The sequence below is a fragment of the Marmota marmota genome, unplaced genomic scaffold (assembly GCF_001458135.2).
Source record: "Marmota marmota marmota unplaced genomic scaffold, marMar, whole genome shotgun sequence".
NCBI classification, from domain to species: domain Eukaryota; kingdom Metazoa; phylum Chordata; class Mammalia; order Rodentia; family Sciuridae; genus Marmota; species Marmota marmota.
This window is the reverse complement of record NW_025999842.1, coordinates 54578376-54597390: the sequence shown is the minus strand read 5'-3', so window position 1 is coordinate 54597390 and position 19015 is coordinate 54578376. Positions and strand designations below refer to the sequence as shown.

The window sequence follows — 19015 nt, the reverse complement described above, 5'->3', positions numbered from 1 at the left end:
CAGTGGAACTGTGGTGTGAACATTTATTTTTTTCCTGTGCCCCAAAAGCATCATTACGGTTATTTATGACAGAGACTTTCAAAAGTTCTGCTTGTGTCTGGAGTAATGAGTATACTTCTCTTTGGCTCCAAGTCTGCACATTGTCTGTGTATGTACACATACTTAAAAGCTTTGTGAAACAACGTCCCTTTACCGTGTGTTGACACATGTGCTCTCTAGTCTCTCTTGTTTTATTTCTACTTTATTAAATAGAAAATATCAGTCTTGGCCTAACAACTTGATTTTGTGACTCCCTATTAGGTCATAACTTTGATTTTGCAAAATATTGCTGTCTGTGGACTTCAGTTCTTTCAGCAGGGTTTTGTGATGCTTATGCACTAGAGAGCTCCTTCCAGAGACATGCAAGTTGTAAGCAGGGTGAAGTTTGTGCAGGGTCCCCTGTTTTCTGTAGAAAGGCCTGGCACACTCCAGGTGCCTTGTGATACAGTGTGATTGGGACTGCATCTCAGAAAACTGCCTGGTCTAAAAACCAATTCGTGACTGTGAGCTTCTAACCATTTATCCACCATAGTGGGTATTTTCCTGAGTTTCCCTCTGAACCCCTCGCCTGGGACCATGTCCATGTGAAAGGAGCAGTCACAGCAGTATGGAGTAATTTGCAATATGCCTGCCCTAGCACAGTGTTTGTTTCCTCACATCTGGGGGCCAACCCTGGGGGAAGCACATGAATACCACTATCTGGCCAGTGTCTGCCTCATTCCTATAGATTTCTCTGTCACTGTGTTTTTTGGCCTGCTGTCCCTTTCACACAGGAGAAAATGAGTTGAGATGCTTGGTCCATTTAACTGCTTTTGAATCTTTGGGCTCTGGACTGTATGTGTTGGAGATTCTATGTTTGAACTAAATAAAAAAAAAAAGCATTTTCTTTGAAACATAAAGTTGTTGTTGTAAAAGACTGGTGGTTGACTAGAGAGGCCTTCCTAGATGATGAGCCTGTGGACTATGTGTTAGCTTGCATAAAATGTTAGCAAAATATGCCTTTCACTTATTGGTTTTTTCCATGTAACAGAAGCTTGCCTCATTTATTTATTTTTTCTTCTTTCCCATTTTATATTGGTGTATTATAATTGTACGTAATAATGGATGCCTCATTTATTTTTCCGAAGTCTACAATAATCTGGAATATTTTGTTGTGAACGTAGTACACCTGTGGAGCTAACTGTATTACACCTGTGGAGCTAACTTTCAGGTCATGGTTTACTTAGTGTTCACAACCATTTGATCTCATTTTATCATGATGACAATCCTGTGAGATGGGCAGGACAGGTGGCATCATCTCCTTTTACTGGGAGAAGTCAGGCCCTGAAAGATTAAATGACTTGTCTGGAGCCATGTGAATAATATGTGGTTCAAGAATGGATCTGCATCCATTTCTTGTGACTTAGTCACATTCTCTTTCCTTGACCCTGAAATAACTCTGCTCCATCTGCAGGATATAATTTTAATTTTATTTTGATGTCTAGGTGTCCTTGAAAAGTCATTGAACCTCATAATAATCTGGTGATGACCTGATGGCTGCTGAAGTTGTAAAGATCCTTATTTTGGCATGAAGTGGATCTCCACCTCGTGTCCTTGAGCTCACAGGGACTGCTTCATATTGTCCTTGTGCAGAAAGGTTTTCTCTTTTTACCTCTGTACTTGTGCTGCCTCTTCCAGTCCCACCGCTTTCTGGTTTGGTGTTTCTAATTGAGACTTGCGGGGAGGGTCTGAGCAATCCAGTTTATTGCAGCCATATTGACCCGAAGACTAATGAGATCCTGAGGCACAATCCCCAGCGTCATGCCCTTTGGTTGGAGGCCATTGTGACCTCCTGCTTCGTGATCTTATTTTGAGTGGTTGAGTTTGTCAGAACAGTGATCTCTTGAGTAGATGTTACTAAAATATTTTATGTCAATATTTTTTTTTACATGTTTAGCTTCTCTTCCATTTTCTTTTCAGCACCATTTAATAAAGTACGCATTGGTGTTTCTGACCTGTGGCTGTATTTGGGCATCCCAGTTGTTGTTGTTGTTCTTCTTCTTCCTCCTCCTCCTCCTCCTCCTCCTCTTCTTCTTCTTTTTTAATATTTTTTAGTTGTTGATGGACCTTTATTTTATTTATTTGTATGCGGTGCTGAGAATCGAACCCAGTGCCATGCTTGGCATGTGCTCTACCACTGTGCCCCAGGCCCCGCCCCATCCCAGTCCTTTTTATAAGCATTATGTTTTAAACACTCCTGTAATCACTCTGGCTTTGCAAAGAGGATGACCATCTACGGCTTCCTTGCCCTTCAGAAACCAGCATAGCTTTCTAAGTTTGGCTTCACCCACATTCTCTGATAACCCCTGAGTTCTCCTTCTGTTGCTTCTCCTTTCTCCTCTGCTATTTGGACATCAAAAAATTGACTTAGTTTTTACACAATTTACATTCCTCCCCAAGTTTTCTACGTCATATCTTTCTTCATATTATCTACCTTAAAGAAGTCAAGAAATGATGAAATTAAGACCTGTTTCTATTATTTAAAACCAATTCTGCCCCACTAAATACTTTTGGCCTTCAGCTTCAGACAACATTTGTTCCTCATTAATACAAATGGGAATTATAAAAAACATGACAGAGAAATCTGAACTGAGCCTCCGGTTTTCCATGAATTTCTTAATAAACCCCTAATATCCCCATACACAAAATTCATGTGACCTTTTAATAGTCTGTCTCAAAATGCTGTGATCTCCATTTTGCATCGTGGGCCCACAGTAGTTGCTCAATGAGTACTTTGATTTATACATCAGAGAGCTTCAAAAAATGTTTGAATGCAATTTAAATTAATTGAAAACAGAAATTAAAATCTCTGTGACTCAAGAAATGAAGCTCAGAGAAAAATACAACTTCTAAAAACATTGTCATCCTTTCTCACATTGCCCCCAAACTGGAGAATTGATCCAAGATGCTCACTCCTAATAGGAAAAGCTTTTGGTGCCCGACAAAATTACTCTGTTTTGGTTATAAAATCTCAGAGGCTACAGCAATTTCAGAGATGTCTTTCTTTTCTGATGAAATGAATATTCAAAAAATTCCAGTTTATTTATTTATATAATTAGAGAAATCAACTTAAATAATTATTTAGAGAGATCTTATTGAAGCAATGACCATATATTTTCTTCTGTCAGTGCGATTGAGAGCATTTTAGTAGATATTTGTGTATAGTCTCTAAATTGATGTGCAAAGGAATCCCAATAGAGTCACCTTAGTACAAGTCCAAAGTGTTAGGGCTGGAAGAAGCCTCAGAGAAAACCTGGCCAGATCCCTCATTGGACAGATCAGAAGTGAGGATCTGGACAGATGAGGTAGGCTGCTCAGACCTCAGGACCAGGGGCGCCCACTAAGGCTCTGTCCTTACATTCCTCCCTCCCCTCCTACGTGGCATTGAAAGTATGTTCTTTTCTATTAGTTTCTTTAATTTTGACATTCCTGACTGCTCTATGAAGGTCAAGTGACAGATTCCTTGGCTGACCTGACAGCAGATTTCAGAAGCATTTGCTTACTCTGAATCACACCAAGGGTTTCCTAAGCAGATGCACAGGAGACAGGCGACTTGCTAATAACCGCCATTGGAAGCCAGAATTCATTCTGCTTTCAAATAATGAAAGGGACCAGGAGAAGGAGCTGCTGGGCCCCAGGCTGCACTTTTTTTTTTTTTTTAAATGAATTGAATGAAGTCCCTAGAGATAGTCTAAGAACTTAATAGAGCTGTCAGAAGCACACCTGCCTCAAAAGAAGAAATAAATGCATCTTTAAACTTCAAAATCAGTATTTTGTTTTTGACATATAACCCCCCACCACACACACACACCCAGTGGCTTCTAGATTTATTGTAGTTAATGGCTGACTTTGCAGAGATACACTGGATAAAAATAGAACACAAGTAAATCTCAGCCATTACCATAAGCACATTTTTAGGTTACTTTTATTGGAATTTAAGTTCACTGCCAGTAGGTTAGAGAGAGAGGAAAGAGGTAAAACAGAAATTAAAAGGGCAAGGGCTCAGATCATGCTTGGCATAATCAAAGAGCAGGATCAGGAGGAACTGTGTTTGTGGCAGATGTGGTTCTCTGTGGACCTTGTGACTCTGTGATTATCATGCGCTGCGGCATGCACTCCACCCCCTGAAATTGGTCTACCAATTTAAAGAATGATTTTCTTGCTTATTTTTAAACTCCTAAGGACAGGGGAAAAGACTGGAAAGACCTAACTGCTGTGGTTTCCTCAGACCATTATCATCATAAATCCTATGGGTCCTGAAATAACTTCCCTATGCCCGAAGTTTCAAGCTGCCTGACTGCTCAGGAGATTTGGCAGTTGAAAGGGAAATGATTAGCTCTTCCTTGATGTGTTGGCATCACTGTTAAAGTAGGTCAAACGTCGGTGAATGTGGTGATTTCAGTAATAAACCACCTCTTTACAGAAATTCTATACTTCTTTTCAGAGCTTTGAGTTTTTCAAGTATATAGTTGGCTTCAAAACAAGATATTTTAAATTTATAAGTCTTAAGTAATTTAAATGTTAGAGTACTCAGTTATCTATGCAGACATCATCAGGAGTCTGGACATTCTAATTGGGACAGTGTATCTTCCTATTCATATATTAATGTATCTTTCTTTTTACCTTTTTGCTTGATGATTAAAAATAGTTATATTTCAGAGCTCGAGGGTCCTCCTGCTTGACTGGTATATGAACTTGAATAATTCTGATCTGTAGAATGATTTCTCTTAAGAATGATTTAGGATGGATGGTGATTTTGTGAGCGGAAGAGTTGCACCTGTTTCTGTAGTTCAAGGTTAGTTTCCTCAGATTATTCAGATGCATAGGAGAAAATGATACAAATGACCTCTTTTTTTAAGGTTAGTTTTTGTTTGTTTGTTTGTTTGTTTTTTGGTGGAGGGTGCTGCCTTTAATCTGTGTTTATGGGAGTCAGTCCTTCAAGGAGCACATGAAAGCATGAAAGTGCTGTTGAGGTTATTTTAATGTTCTTTAACGTAGACCCTCCAAAATAGACACGTATATATTAGGCACAGTGACAATTGCAAAGCTTGTAAGAATGATACCTAGACCAATGATTTTGGTTTTTCTCTCCTATAATGCATTTCATTATAAGTTCACTAAGAAAGGGGACTTGAGGTCATGATTTGACATCTTTTGGTATCCTCCCTCCAGCTGGACACACCAACTTCAATATTCTTGTAATAGATATTTCCAGAAAAATTTTTTCTTTCTTTTCCACTTCCATCATCCTTCAAATATTTAATTCAGGCAGAATGAGCAAAACTGTTTTCTGAGCTTACTCTAGTCAGCTTGCCTGGTGAGAGAATGCCGTCTGTGTTTATATTTAAAAAATGAGCCTCCTTAGACTTTTAATCTTTAAAGAAATGATTTATAAAACTTCCACCATGGAGTTTAGCTGTTAATGATCAGCAACTTGTTTATTTGTGGTTTTACTTATTTATTTGCAGTAGTAGGAATTGAACCCAGGGATGTTTTACCACTGAGCTACATCCCCAGTACCCTACCCACCCATCTTCCACATTAAACGAGATTTTTTTTTGAGACAGGGTCTTAGCTAAAGTTGCCCAGGCTGATCTCAAATTTGCTATCCTCCTGCCTCACCCTCCTGAGTAACTGGGATTACCGGTGTTCACCACTGTACCCAGCCTTATTTTTATTCTTTATTAATGATTTTAAAATTGTACAAATTTATAAAGTACATTGTGATAATTTGACACATGTAAATACTGTCAGTGACTTAATGGGTTTTAGTATATATATATATATATATATATATATATATATATACATATATATACATATATATGTATGTGTGTGTATGGAAAATAGTGATTTTAATTTATGTAATATGTTAACTACTAATAATCAATATGCAATTATAATCAATATGTTTTGGGATACAGTAGTGAAATAATAATTGTATGTGTTTATGCTACAGACATTAATCCGGTATCATGTTCCAGGTACCCCTCAAAGCATCAACAGTGAAGTGTAATAAGAAAGCCCTGTGCTGAGGGACTCTCAATCTGGGTGGGCAGCTGTGTCACTGTGACCGCCATGTGGGTAGAGCACTGTGCAATGTCATGCAAGGTTGAGATTGATTATACTGCTCTAGAGGGGCCTGGTCCCTGGAGGCTTTGGAGGAATAAGGTGGGGGTGGGAGGACTGCATTTCAGACAGGGAATCAGAGCCTGATCTAAGACAGCAGGGCCCGAGACCATGTGGAATATGGCACAGGTCTGCCACAGGGGCTGCTAGGTGCAAAATTTGGTATTTGTATTTTTCTTGTGTCTTTTACACAGGCAACTTCCCCCCATTGGAGGGAAGGTGCAATCAGAGTTATGTAAAAGATGTAGTAGGTGTGAAAATGGATCAGCAGGTCAGATTTAGAAAGGAAAGAAAACAAATGGCTACCAAGGTAGCAACTTTCCAGCTTGAAGAAACATTTCACCTTAAAGCACTAGGTGTGGAAGCTGCTCAGGGCTGGGTGAAGGGCACAAATGGCAAAAACTCTTTGTGCCTCTGCTGCCTGTGAGTGTTCCATGCTTCTGCCTAAAGGTGATGGAGGTGGTGGGTGGGGGATTGCAGACCAGGCAGCCTGCTCCGGGTAAGAGTGCTCAGAAGATGCTGAAGGATCACCTCAACTAGGAAGCCAGCTCAACTTGTAAATTCATAGTCACTTTCCCTGGGAAGATGGAACCAGAAAACCCCAATGGATATTTAAGGAAAAACAAGAAAAAAGTAAAAGTAAAGAAAACAAATCAAAACAAAACAAAAACTAATTTTGGGGTGTTCCGAGAGCTAGGATTCCATGAATGAAATTAGACAAAAATTTTACGGAAAGGAATCAAATGAGGATTACTTTGTTGGTCGTGGTGTCAAGAAGTCCAGACTTGGTTGTGAAGGAAAAAACAAAGTCAAAATTACTTTAAAAGCCTGTTCAGGAGGGCAGAACTCTCAGGACTCAGGGAGGAAATGCAGTGACATGAGTGAGTCCACCTGAGGCCAGATACCATAGAAGAATCTCAGTGAAGTATTAACTGGTCTCCTTGGAGCTCCATAGTTGGCTTGTGTCCAACACAATATAACCCAGGATCCAGGTATTTGCTGAGAGAAAGGAGAGAGCAAAGAGTATGTATGTTGCTCTTGGGTTTAAATAGGTCAGGCCTGACTCCAAAGTGCAGAAAATTCAAAGAGGACACAGCTTTAGGTCATTTTAGGAAGAGGAAGTAAAACAAAGAACTGATTTCCAGACTTTTCTGCCTAAAACAGAGGCCAGAATGGGGAGAGAAGTGAGGCAGCTAGATTTAAACTTACCTGGGAGGGGCCAGAGGTGTAGCTCTGTGGTAGAGTATGTGCTTAGCATGCATGAGGCCCTGGGTTCAGTTCCTAGCACCAGTAAATAAATAAACTAACCAACCAGCCTGGGAAAAAGTAGTTAACCAATTTAAAGTTACAGTGTGCAATTCTTTCCCTTCTTTTTCTTGGGCCTGTGGTGGTAGTTATAAATATTAGAAAAACAGACTGAGTCCTCTTTTCTCTGAGAAATTCAGAGTTTGGATAAAGCCAGAGGTATTGTCGAACAGTAGAGGACTGGAAATAACTAAAAGTTGGGAAAGATAATATTAGTTTAAAAGATCAGAAGCTCTCCAGAGTGGATCCATTCTCAGAGAACTGGCTAAACTTGGTCATTTACTTTTTTTCCCTCCTTGGTACTAGGGATTGAACTCAGGGGTGTTTTGCATCTACATCTCCAGTCCTTTTTATTTTTAATTTCGAGACAGTGTCTTGCTAAGATGCTAAGATGCTGAGGCTGGCTTTGAATTTGAGATCCTCCTGTCTCAGCCTCCCAAGTTGCTGGGACAACAGGTGCATGCCGTAGCACTTGGCTAGTCATTCTCATCTTTAAGCTATCAGTGGTTTTGCAGCATCTTCAGTCTCTTGCCATACAGAGGAAAATGAAGGCACTGGTGGCTGGAAACATGACTCTTACCCTCAAAGCCTTCTTGTGCTTCAAAAACCTGCCTAGAGATACAGGCCTACTTTCCTTGATGTGTACAAACCTGTGGATGGGCATGGAGAAGACTTTTCTCTTTTTGTCTGGCTTTTTCGGTAAGAGGAAGAGCAAAGATACTTGGGGAGAAGATAGGGTTTGCCTATTTTTTTCTTATATAATTTTGTTTTATGTTTTGCCAGAAACAATGTAGAATTTTGAGCTGATTTACACTCCTTACTAATTCTATGTGTATGCAAATTAATTCCTAATTTATCCTCATCTCCATTGTTTTACTGAAATCAAAATAAATAAAATTCTAGTACACAAGTGAAATAGCACTGGCGTGGTTTAGGAGACATAATTCTCTGGAAATTTTTGGCTGTGTGCGTGGGTGACACTCCCTCTTGTAGAGATAATAATGTTAAACTTTAACATGATGCTGGATGTTGTAATCTCACAAGGGGGGAAAAGTGGTTGCCGCCCTCGGATCATGGTTGGCAAAGGCAAGACCTTTGTCCTGTGCAATGAGCTATAAATTCTGTGCTTATCCATCATCCCTGTCCTGCTCCCTCTATGCCAATGTCCATGTATTTATTTTCTAATCTCAATAGCAATGACAGTGATGGATAAAATCTTAATGGATAGTTCTTTTTTCCCCAGAATTTGAACACCGCAACGTTTCATGTTTTATTTCTCAGATGTATTCACAGTTGTTCACTGGACAAAGATGAGGGATTTTTAAACATGCTAGTCTTCACTGTGACACTGATAAAAACCCATTCTATTTCTGTTGGTTGAGCTGAATACTATTAAACTTTACAGTTGGTGATACCTATAATTTTACTAATTTAATGGAAAATGCTGTTTGTGTTGCTTAGGAGTGCTACATTATAGGAAGTTTGTTTTCCTCTCAAATAAAAAATTTAGAACAGAAAGTACAGGGTTATGGAAAAAATATTTTAAACCATGTAAACATAAATTGAATGTAATTTAAAAAGAAAAAAGTTATTCCCCTTGTCTCATAATTCTTGTCTTGCTAAACGTAAATGGCTGGTTTCTAGGGCTGTTGTAACAAATGACCCAAAGCATGGTGCCTTAAAACAAGAGACGTTTATCTCTCTTGGTTCTGGAGAACTGAAAGCAAGGAGTCGGCCCGGTCTCATTCCTCCCATGGTCTAGAGGAGACACTTGGTTGCCTGCCCAGCTTGCAGTGGCTCCATGTGTTCCTTGCCTGTGGCAGGATCATTGCAGTCTCTGCCCAGTTTCCCAGGATCTGTCTATGTTTCTGTGTGTCCTTTGCCCTCTTATTAGGAAACTAGATTTAGGGCCTACCCTAATTAGTATCATCTCATCTTGACCCTTACCTTAATTATATCTGCAAAAACCTGTTTCCAAATAAGGTCACATTCTGAGGGTAGACATGAATTTTGGGTGTACACTGTTCAGTTCACTACATTAAATTATAGATGCTTTAACCTGGTTAACAAGAGGAACTTAATGAGATGGTAATAAGCAAGAAGTCATCATTGACCATTATTAGTTTTGTGTTTTCTTCCTTTGTATCACATTGAATTATGATGATTATTCCACTCATCTTTTTCTTTTCCTTTTGGTGCTGGGGATGGAACCCGGGACCTCATGCATGCTAGGCAAGTTCTCTGCCACTGAGCTCTCTCACTCAGCTCTTGCACTAAACCATGAAAAAGCAGACTCTCTCTCTCTCTCTCTCTCTCTCTCTCTCTCTCTCTCTCTCTTTTTTTCTTTTCTTTTCTTTCTTGTCTTTTTTTGTACAGGGGATTGCTTAACCACTGAGCCACATCTCCAGTCTTTTTGTTTTGTAAATTTTGAGACAGGGTCTCCAAGTTGCTGAGGCTGGATTGAACTTGCTATCCTCCTGCCTCCGCCTCCAAATCTCCCTGGTGTTACAGGGTGTACCACTGTGCCCAGCCAGACTCTGTCTTTTTCTGAGATCTGACATAATGCACCTAACAGAGTGTAGTGTGTATATAGTGTGTTTATGTCTGTTCACACCAAAAAAAAAAAAAAATTAATGGAGCAGAATAATTTTCACATTTACTATAATGAGCTGCTATAGAGACCAGCTAGATATGATATGCATGTGACTAAAATCAGATTCTCTTTATTTCCCAGTCAAGTGTTCTTTCCAGCATATAGTTACTTTACTAGAAAAGGTTTAAACTATGAGTATTCATAGAGTCCTATTAAATACATACAGCCACCCCAGACTCTGTGTAAAAGCCTGTGTTGAAAATCTTATCTCCAAGGTAGTTTCTTTTTCTCTGTGTGCAATTTAAAAAGTTGAGCATAACTCACAAGAATATTTACAGGAATATCTTTGCAGTTTAAACATTACATGGAAGACCACTCAAGATAGGAGAGGACAGAGAATGACCGTGGAGAAGGTCACATAGTGAGCTGGAAGCAGGCCAGTCAGGTACCTGGGTTTTGATCTTGATGCCCCCCTACTTAGGTGGGTAAATCACCTCATGGTGACATGAGCTGTGAAGTTCTTCCCAGTTCTGTTCTAAGAGTTACTATCACAGTTGATGAATGCACATTTTAACTTTCTTTCATCCTTACTTGCTTCCAGCCAGGGACTTCTTATGTTTCCTTGTGGTCATAGCAACTAGTGCAATGACTTCCTCATGGTGGGCAACTTATTAACCAACTGCTGTTGGTGATACAGGATGATGGGGAGCAGAGACCCAGATAGGATAGGCTGAACCAGATGTCGAAAGCCAAAAGAGCATAGAGCATCTGTACTGTGGAAGCAAGGATGACAGCCACACCCCTGCACACAGACAGACAGGTTGGTTCTGAGTCAGTTTCCTGCATCCTGTGGAGTCCAGAGGAAGACCTACAGCAGCAATGGGTCTTGTGAACAATGGCCACTTCCTGCAGCCAGGAGACTTTCAAGTCTGTGTGGGGAAGGACCACAGGCCCTTCTGGGTTCAGATGGCACTTTCAAAACCTGGTACCCCTGAAATAATATTGGCAGACTAACTCTCTTCTTTCACATTTAACCCATGTGAAAGAGTTTACAGTCTAGTAGCCTTGAGTGAATTTAGCTCTCCAGAGGTAGAGAGGATGGAGGAGGGATTTAATTGTCTATTATGGCTACAATAGAGTTAGAAATTCATATATTCTAACACTGATTCTTTTTCCTCATTTGTAAAAATGGCAATGCCCTAGAGGTATGACATGCCTCACTTTTTTATCCTAACCCTCTAGTTTATAAACTGTAGTAATAGCCATAATGATGAAAGCACTTATTATATAGCTCTTACTGTTTGCCTAAAACTATGTGAGTATTGCACATATATTCACTCATTTGGGTACACTCAGATAAGTTTGCAGTTTCATATTCTAATGTTTAGTATTCGCTATGTACCAGTATCTGGGAGGTTGTATATAAGAAAAAGAGAGCCAGCATGCCACAAAAAAGAATAATGGGGTCAAAGAATAATAAGCCCTAATTAACAGCAAACAGTTGAACTGCATCGAGTGATTTCTTTTTTGTATTGTTGATCACATGAAGAGCTACATCTGCTGCAATGGAAAATGCTGAGAGATAAGCACAAACAAATGGGCTTGTCCTGGTGCTGGTCTGGGTTGGACAGTATGAAGAGTGACTGCGGATGCCCAGCTCCCCTCCCATTCCAAGAGGCTCCCGGACTGATTCCATGGTGTGAAATAACGGAGGAGAGATAGGGAGGTGTCAGCAGCCCAGCCCAGAAAGCTGGGGATTGGGCAGTGGCTTCCTGTAGTAACAGGCGCTGGCTGGCCGCCCGCTCTCTGGCGGTGACTGCGGAGGTGGGCTGGGAGACAGCTGTGCCTAGCCCTGCAGGCTCCATCGACTGCAGAGCACCAGCCCCTCCATGGAACTGCTGCAGAATGTTCTGCCTGAAAGGTGAGGGGGCTTTGGGTCCATTGGGGAAAATTGTCACAGACCATCAGAGTCTAAATCTCAGCGTTCCTCCCAGTACAAAGTTTGAGGGACTTTTTTTTTTTTTTTTTGTAAGTATGGAAGTAAAAAAGTCATTGTTCTTTTTTGTTGTTGTTGCAAACAGGAAGAAAGACCTCCTGCTGGGGAGATGGAATTTTCTTTTAGAAAGGATATTTCTCTGTTTGAGTGTGGTGTGTATGTGTTCTGACATAGACAACAGTTGTTAAAAGTTTAGGATAACAGAGGGCTTTTAGGTAAGACTGATAAATGTAGGAATAGTTTACAGCTGTAGGATGAGCCCTGTTAGAGAAGTTTTCATGTCATGAGTTGTTTGTGTACAAAGTTTGAATGAGTAGAAGGGAATGAAGGAGTCCATTGCTTTAAGCTTTAATATGTGAATTCAGAAATTAAAGTAATTTTACTGTAGAATATGCTTCTTGTTCTAGCTACATATGAATTATAGTACTTCCTGAGTACAGTAAGATGATGTATAATGAGTATGTTTAGTGATTCCCTGAGGAGTATGCTCTCCTTTTAGGCGATCATTTTTCCTTCCAACTTTATTTTTTTTTTTAACTTTTGTCACAATGTGATTAATTTAGGCATGTGAGAGTGGTTTTCTATGAGATTGTTGAAGTGAGGGACTTAGGATGAATTTCCCTGGAACTTAAGTAGATTATTTTGCTCATATCTTTCAGTGTATGTCATTGTGTTGAAGGGAAACTCTTGACAGCGTTGCAATTTTTGGAGATAAAGTGGTCCTGTCATGTTTGCACTGTCGATTGCTCCTTTGTTCTCAAAGTTTGTTAATGAGGAATCGACATGGATTCTGTTGTCTTAGCATTTATGGTTTTAACCCTAATTTGATATCTTAATACTCTCCTGAGTCATTAATGTTATACTTTGAGCTGGGGATATTTATTTACAGAGTAGGTACAAGTTGATAAAATCAACGGGGTAAGAGCAAAAAGGAAATCACATTTTTTTTTCTCCCTAAACATTAAATTAATTCTTACTCTAGGGAAATAACCTTGGATATATCTGAAAAATAATTTTAGATGAAGGGGGTTATGAGTTCTCTTGAAATGTTCTTAAACTTTTTTTTTAACCCCTCAACAACAATGATAAAAGTTTAACTACGAAGAGTCAACAGTATTATTGGATAAAAGTGAATGGTAACAGTGTAATTTCCACGGTGCAGTTGAAATCATTATGATCCAATGATAGCTCAAGGTTTTGGACTTTTAATTGAATGCAGGTGTGGAGTGGTTATTGGGTATGACTTCTGTAGCATCCACATATTTTCTCCACCCATTCCCTTAACAGCAATTTCACTTTATGAAAGAATCTATCAATTTCGTGGACTCTTGGTTTCCATAGTAACTTAGGAAATTTTGGAAAATTAAGTGCATGGCATGTGATGACAACAGAGTACTTCCATGCTGATGTGTTTTCTAACCTGGAATCTACATACTGCTCAAAGCCCACTTTCTGATCTCCCAGCAGTTAGGACAGACTGTGGACATTTTATTGTCTACCTATGATTTAGGATCCTCTTGGATTACAATTATAATTTTTAGGTCATCCTTTGTACTACCGACTGAGGCAAACCCTAATAATTGAACACAGATATTAAGAGTTAACACTTGTTGATGGCTGGTGTTCTTACTTTGGAAAAGAGGCTTTCAGTTGTTGGCCTGTTTCTATTGCTACCCCAGGTCCTGGGGGCTATTGAGCTTGTGATTGTGGTTAGCATTGGCCTTAAAGGAAACAGGTTGCCCTTCTTTTGGCTTAAATCATGTTCCTGCATGTTTCTTGTGGTTCTGGAACAAAACATTCTCATCAAGATAGCTTCTTACATTGATTCAGGTTTTCCTTTTCTTCATGAGACAATTTTTTCTCAAGTCAGCGTTTTGCCAATTTGGTGCTTAGTGAAGTGTCTTTATAGATGACACTGGACATGGTGGCACACACCTGGAATCCCAGCAGTTTGGGAGTTTGAGGCAGAAGGACTGAAATTTCAAAGCTAGCCCAGCAATTTAGCGAAGCTCTAAGCAATTTATTTATACCCTGTCTCCAAAAAAAAAAAAAAAAAAATGGTAGGTGGGGGTGGCATTGGGGATGTGGCTTAGTTGGGTGCCCTGGGGTTCAATCCCTCATTCATTAAAAAGGAGGAGGGGGAGAGGGAGGGGGAGAAGGAGGAGGGTCATCTTTGTCTTTACTGTTGCTCTAATATCTGCTACAGCTGCAGTCACTCTTTGCTGTTGCCATTGAAGTATCTCAGAAACATTTTCTCCATCCAAATGTATTTTGTTGGAGCAACATCTGAGCCCCCCGTCCTTGGGAAGATGTTCTCTAAAGTCCTGCCAAGGTCCCTATGGTTAACAGAGGCATGGTGTACTGTCCCTTCAAAGTATAATCAATGATCCATTGTGGTCTGAGAAAAGGGTTTTTGGCTAATCAAGTAATCTGATTAATAACAAACTACCATGTGTATATAGTTAATACATATCTTCAGATTATTCACACATTAATATACAATGTTTTTACCACAAAAAATACATGGAACATAATTATTTCTAAGATGGTTCAGAATGTAAGTTTCATTTTTGTTTCTTTTTCTTGTTTTTCTTTTCTTGGTGGGGGCAGAAGTCTCACTGTGTCACTGAAGCTGAATTTGAACTTGTAGACCCAAGTGATCCTTTCACCTCCTGAATAGCTGGGACTCCAGACAGCTGTTGCCAGAGCCAGCTGAATATAAATTCCTTAATTATAGTACATCATCTTCGTCTTTATAAATATTACCTTTGCAGTGCTTTTCTAACTGTGGTAAAGACATTTTTAAAAATTTCTAATCCACCACAGACTTATACTTCATAAAACTTAAAATCATGCGCTTGAGTGATATCACCACAATGTCTAAAGCTTAGAGAGCCCTTATATATTCATCTCATTTTCTACTAATTTTCTTGTAGAATGGTAGCAAAGATTACTGGTTCTGGTTAGTAGACAAATCTGTAGTAATTTTCTAGAGCTGTCATAACAAATCCATACTAAGTGAGTTGCTGATGATGGAAATTTCTTTCCTCACAATTCTAGAGGCTAGAAGTCTGAAATCAAGGTGTGGGCTCTAGGGGAGTCTTTACCTGGCTCTTCCAGTTTCTGGTGGCTCCAGGTATTTTAAGGCTTGGGGCAACATCACACCAATCTCTACCTCTGTCTTCACATGACCTTCTTTCTTGTGTTTCACTATGTCTCTGGGTCTGTGAGTCAAATGGCTTTTTTTATAAGCATACTGGTTATTGAATTTAGGGCCCACCCTAATCCAGTGTCTCACCTCACTTTGCCTGATTATATTTACAAAGACCTATTTCCATGTACGGTCCTATTCTGAAGTGCCAGGTGGACATGGATTCTTGGGGGACACCTTACATAAAACTCAGTATGCACAAAGTAACATGGACCAAGGGTCATTTTATAGGAGGTATGTCTAGTGAGGAACTGAAAGAATGACCTTCCACCATGCTGCTTTACAATACATTTGGAACCAATAGCAATACAAGCTTAAGACAAGTTTGTATGGAGATGGGTTGAAATCTACCCCTTATGACCCGTCATGCAAAAGAAAATGTTGCCTCTTATTTCCTTTAAATGATCCAGTTTCCTTTATGAACTCTTATCCTGCTGAGAGGGGGAAAACAAAAACAAAATTGAACTCAGCTCACTGCAGTCAACTCAGTATGAGCCAAAACTTTCAATGGTTGCATTAGACAACTCAGGCTGTTGGATGACTCAGGCTTTCAGAATTCTCCTGCTTATTCTCCTTCTGAGTTTTAAAAATAAGGTAGTATTTTTAAAAATGATGCTCCTATTAATATGGAAAGGATTAATACATACATATTTTTGTGCTCTGTTTTATGAGCTTCATGGACCTTAAGTTGAATTTAATATTGACTTTTCCCTGCCCTGCTTCTGCATTTTCTCTGGGTTTCCCCCCGCCCCCTTTTTTCTTTTTTGATGCTGGGGTTGCACTCAGAGCCCCCACAGATGCTAGGCAAGTGCTCTACCACTGAACCACATCTTCAACCCTTCATTTTTAAAACTGGTTTGGTGTTTTAAAGGTTCTTTTCCTTTCTCAGCTTCAGTGTGTCTTCTAAGATCTAGAAATGTAGTTTCATGGAGCAGGAACGTGTTGAATTCTGTGGAGTTGGGTGTGTCGCAGCTGCCTGCGTGCTTTGCATGATAGGGTCCTGTCTATACCCTTTTCTGCTTCACAGGTTACAGATTTAGGAAAGCCTTTGGGTTGTCTAATAATAGCAAAGGGTTATGTTGGAGATTACAGCTAGGAACAATCTCAGGCATGTGCTTCTGCTCCCACAAGGGCAGTTCATGGTGGACACTCTGCCCCCCTTCCTCGGTGTGCACCATGCAGACAGTGCAGGCCTCTTTCCAGTTGTCTCGTGTATGTTGTGTATGTAAAAGAATTCCTTAGATTCTTTTCTTGGCAGCATTTGGGAAATAATGTCAGGAATCAGAAACAGATTTGTTATTTCTGTGCTGAAACAAGTGTATTTTTCAAGTGAGCTAGAAAGCCACATTTGTTCTGAAGGGTCCCTGGCTCCTTCTTAAAGCTGCTAATAACCTGTCAAGTAAGCACTGAGCAAAGCATGTGCTATTTTACTCTTTGATTCTGAGCCTCATTTTGAAGCAGACTTTTAAAAACCAAAATGCAAAGGGACCCTGTGAATATCACATCTGTGTGACTCTGGATATTTTATTATCATACATTCAGAATTTGAGTTTTTTTTTTTAATAAATTAGCATATTTTGGAACCATCATTCCGCAAGTCTTCCCTATTCTTGCAACCTGTACTCATTTAAAAATTGCATGTAATTATTAGCCAGTGATCTATAACTACCAACAGGAATTCACATTTGCTCAATCTGCAATTTAAAGTAGTGCTTTTAGTAAACACACTGATGATAACTTGCATTTCTCAAACTGGAGGGGAGAGACATTGAAATGTAATAACCCAAGCAAAGCTAGCCCTTTCTTTAGTCTTTCTTTTGAAAACTTTACCATACTTTCTAGCTCCCATTCTTCTTTCACAAATAGTAAAATTCTGGTATTAAAATATGAATGTTGAAGTAGAAAACAAATCAGCATGCTGAATAGATCATGTAATAATTATAAACCAGGAGATGCTGTTCTTAAGGGCTGAAAGAGCAAAGAGTATTTGACACAAGTTTTTCTGTCTAGAGCATTAAACTTGGGATTCCCTGTTTCTGGGGCTGCTCTGTATAAGGATAAATCTCTGAGTAATTTGGTAGAACTGAATCAGATGACTTGGATTAGTGAAGGCACTGGCCCCATTCTTGATACTCTGGTCCCATTCTTATTTTTCTTTCCTCTGTTTGCTGATTTTTCATGCCTGTCTTTGTTAGTTTTTTCTCCCCCCCTCTTAGCTGTCTTCCTCAGTGATTGCTGTTTGGGAAAGTTGAATTGTACCCAAGCCATATTGAATTCCCTCAGGACGAAGATGTGATAGTAGCCCACATGCAGTAGTAAAGGTGATAGTTAATAGGCTGAGGCACACGGATCAGTATAAAGGCACTTTAAATTACCACTCAGGACAACATGATGTGCCACCAACATCCAGGCACAAAACAATACAGGACATATAATTCTCTATTTTAAACATCAGAAGAAAATACTGCTGAAAACCATCAAAGGATGTTTTTTTGCATGATTAAACAGCTTGGTAAGATGTGGTATGGGGAGGTGGTGCTGGTAGAGAATGGCTATTCTTAAATTAGAAAATAAATTACTTTATAAAATCACACCTAGCAATTAAATTTAAAATCAAGAGGTTTTAATTCGACAGGAAGTATGGCAACAGTCTCTGGTATAATGCCACCAGTGTTCATCTTTTGTCTGGTGATTATGTGACATTTATCAGTTTTTGTTAACTTAGGTTGGATTTAGGTTCTTCTTCATCACCACCACCTCCAGGTACCATTCAATTGTGGTCAATCTTGAGAGCCATTGAACAACAGACCATGCTGACTTGACTGTGTTTTAATTTAGGGAGGATGCATTAGAGAAGCACTCGTTCCCACTTTTTCTTTGGAATGCCTTTTTATAACAAATAGATATAAATAGCATAAAAGCGAGCTTTAGGAACCATGAGTTGAAACATGATTTACATGAATTTATATTTATACAGATAACAGTTTTCAAAAGGTTGGATTATGTATTACATGTTTGTTCTCAGGAAATTCTGCAAGACAGCATTTGAAAAAAAGACAGGCTCTCCTTTGATGACCACAGGAGGCCATTTATGTTCTTTATTGCTTTGTTTCACTGAGTGAAGGGCACATACTTCATTGCTACTGAAACCTTCAGAATAAAGTTGTCACAAATGCTGTGCCTTCCTGAGGGAACAGATGTTGGGGACACAAATGATGGAAGGATGAACTGGGATTTGGTGAGGGGTCATCCTGGGTAGGGAAGGCAGAGGATTCAGAGAATCCCACCCAGTGAGCAAGGCGGGTGCCCAGGAGATTCCTGTGAAGATAGAAGACCGAATGGCAAACTGGATTCTACCTGTTGACAGGGCTGACTTTTCTATCATCCTGTCATTCTCAGTAAATGGAAAAGGAACCTTAGAAAATGCCTAGAAAATTAGCTTGGTAAGAAGGCATGACAGAAGAAAAAGAAGTATGTGGAGCCGAGCAAGGTGGTGTGCATGCCTGTAATCCCAGTGGCTGGGGAGGCTGAGGCAGGAGGATCGCAAGTTCAAAGCCAGCCTCAGCAATTTAGCGAGGCCCTAAGCAACTCAGTGAGACCCTGTCTCTAAATAAAACATAGAAAAGGTCTGGGGATGTGGTTTAGTGGTTAAGTGTTCCTGGGTTCAATCAATACCTGGTACCAAAAAAAAAAAAAAAAAAAA

At 39.6% G+C, this 19015-nt stretch overlaps 1 protein-coding gene across 5 annotated transcripts in view; it reads left to right on the top strand.

The window, feature by feature from the left end:
• The window catches only part of Nhsl1 (NHS like 1), a 232675-nt gene that overhangs the window by 116647 nt on the left and 97013 nt on the right, over nucleotides 1-19015 (top strand). Inside the window, exon 1 of one of the 5 annotated variants that reach the window (XM_048798895.1) lies at nucleotides 10012-12026. The exons of the other annotated variants lie outside the window; for them this stretch is intronic. Coding sequence (XP_048654852.1) covers nucleotides 12011-12026 — 16 coding nt within the window. The 5' untranslated portion in view covers nucleotides 10012-12010. Of the gene's footprint in view, nucleotides 1-10011; nucleotides 12027-19015 lie in introns of those variants that run through there. 5 annotated transcript variants of the gene reach the window in all.